General features: G+C 39.3%; 1 protein-coding gene across 1 annotated transcript in view; it reads left to right on the forward strand.

Annotated features, from left to right (window-relative positions):
• The window catches only part of LOC117122176 (TNF receptor-associated factor 4-like), a 3467-nt gene extending 1890 nt beyond the window's left edge, over positions 1-1577 (forward strand). The window contains exon 3 of the mRNA XM_033267684.1: positions 1113-1577. Within this exon, the coding sequence (XP_033123575.1) occupies positions 1113-1473 (361 nt within the window). The 3' untranslated portion in view covers positions 1474-1577. The remainder of the gene's footprint in view (positions 1-1112) is intronic.
• The last annotated feature ends 45 nt before the right edge of the window (positions 1578-1622 follow it).

Here is a 1622-nt window from a genome sequence, read left to right on the forward strand (position 1 = left end):
GGCCGAAAGAGGAGGGGGGGGGGGCGCCGATCGAAATGCAACACTACCGTAGGGGGCCCGGGGGCATGTCCCGGAAAAATGTTGTTTTCTAAACACTCGGGAATAACCTCTGATGCGTTTTGGGCGATTAATAATTTCTTTTTCTTTTCTTATTTTATTTTATTAATTTATTTATTTTTTGACTTTCAAAAGAGGCCAGCCCGGCCCTTCCAATCCCCATCCTAAATCCGCCACTGTAAACTGTAGTATTTAAACACTTTAAAACACTTAGGCCTATATTGATCGGACTGTCAAATAGGGAGGAGGATTTGTTCAGAGCATGCGTGGGTGGGGATGGGGGGTGTGTGCCTTGACAAGCAGTACTTTCTGAACTGCCACACGTACTGGTACGTATCATCAGGAGCCTGTCAAAGCATTAAGGTACACAGGGGCTTTCTATACCGGTATTCGTTATATACCAGATGCAGCCAAGAATAACGGATGATGAATATTAAACAACACCAACAACAAAAATAATAGTATTAATATCACATTTCTAGAGCGCTTGTGATTGGCGCTGGAAGATGTTAGAATTATTTTAAGAGAAAGGATTTAGGTCAAGTTGGATTTGAATAAGATCAGAGAGACAGGTACCGGTACGTGTAATGTACAGTAGTTGCGTAATTTAACCGCTAAGATCGGAAGGAAGGAAGACATTAACCACACAAGAGGATATCCGCTTCTTACCACCGGAAGTTAATGATGAATGCTATAGTATATAGTAGTAGTACCTGTATGGTTGGTAAATCACCCATCGAGGGAAAAATCACGTTCTCCAACAAATCCATCTTTCGAAATGACATGATTTTTACTGAACTTTAATAAACTTACTATAGAAAAACACCTCCATCAGTGACGATATTTAGCCTAATTCGGGATTTTATATAATTTCATTATACCTGTAATAACGTAGGCCTATGTGATAATTATATAATAAGGGCATGCTTGAAACCAGTGGGGGCGCCTGTCGGAGAAGGGTGTTGTGGCACAACACAGCATTTTTCCGATATAGGTCTGGAACGGGAAGACTGGTAGTTTCTGCAAGGCCTTAAATGTTTTTTATCCACATACAGGGAGCACAATATAGATGACAAATTCGATTGCCCTTCATGTAAAGAGACAATATCCTCAGCGGAGATGGTTCCAGATTATCGAGTCAAGAAACAGCTTGACAAACAAATCGTGTTCTGTCCGAAGAATTTAGAAGGCTGTCAAGCCGAATTTCCTCTGAAAGAACTTGAAAAACACACCGATGTCTGTGAGTTTGCGATGGTGAAATGCCCGAATCAACTCAATGGGTGCGTTGCATCGATTCGACGAAAGGACCTTGAGAAACATTTGAAAATCGACTGTGCGTTTCGACTTGCGCAATGTAAATACTGTCAAGAACGATTTCCCAAACTGAAGGTTGCAGTAAGTTACGTTTGGTATTAGAGTAATATCTACCACTCGAAAATTACTTTCGACGTTGATATATTTTCAGTTAATATACATTTTAAATGCGTATCAGATAATTATGATGATGGCAAAATTTATGAGTATTATATTATTATATAATACATAATATACATATGATTATATAT

The sequence above is a fragment of the Anneissia japonica genome, unplaced genomic scaffold (assembly GCF_011630105.1).
Source record: "Anneissia japonica isolate Jap-2015-1 unplaced genomic scaffold, ASM1163010v1 scaffold162300_len9268_cov105, whole genome shotgun sequence".
Taxonomy (NCBI): Eukaryota; Metazoa; Echinodermata; class Crinoidea; order Comatulida; family Comatulidae; genus Anneissia; species Anneissia japonica.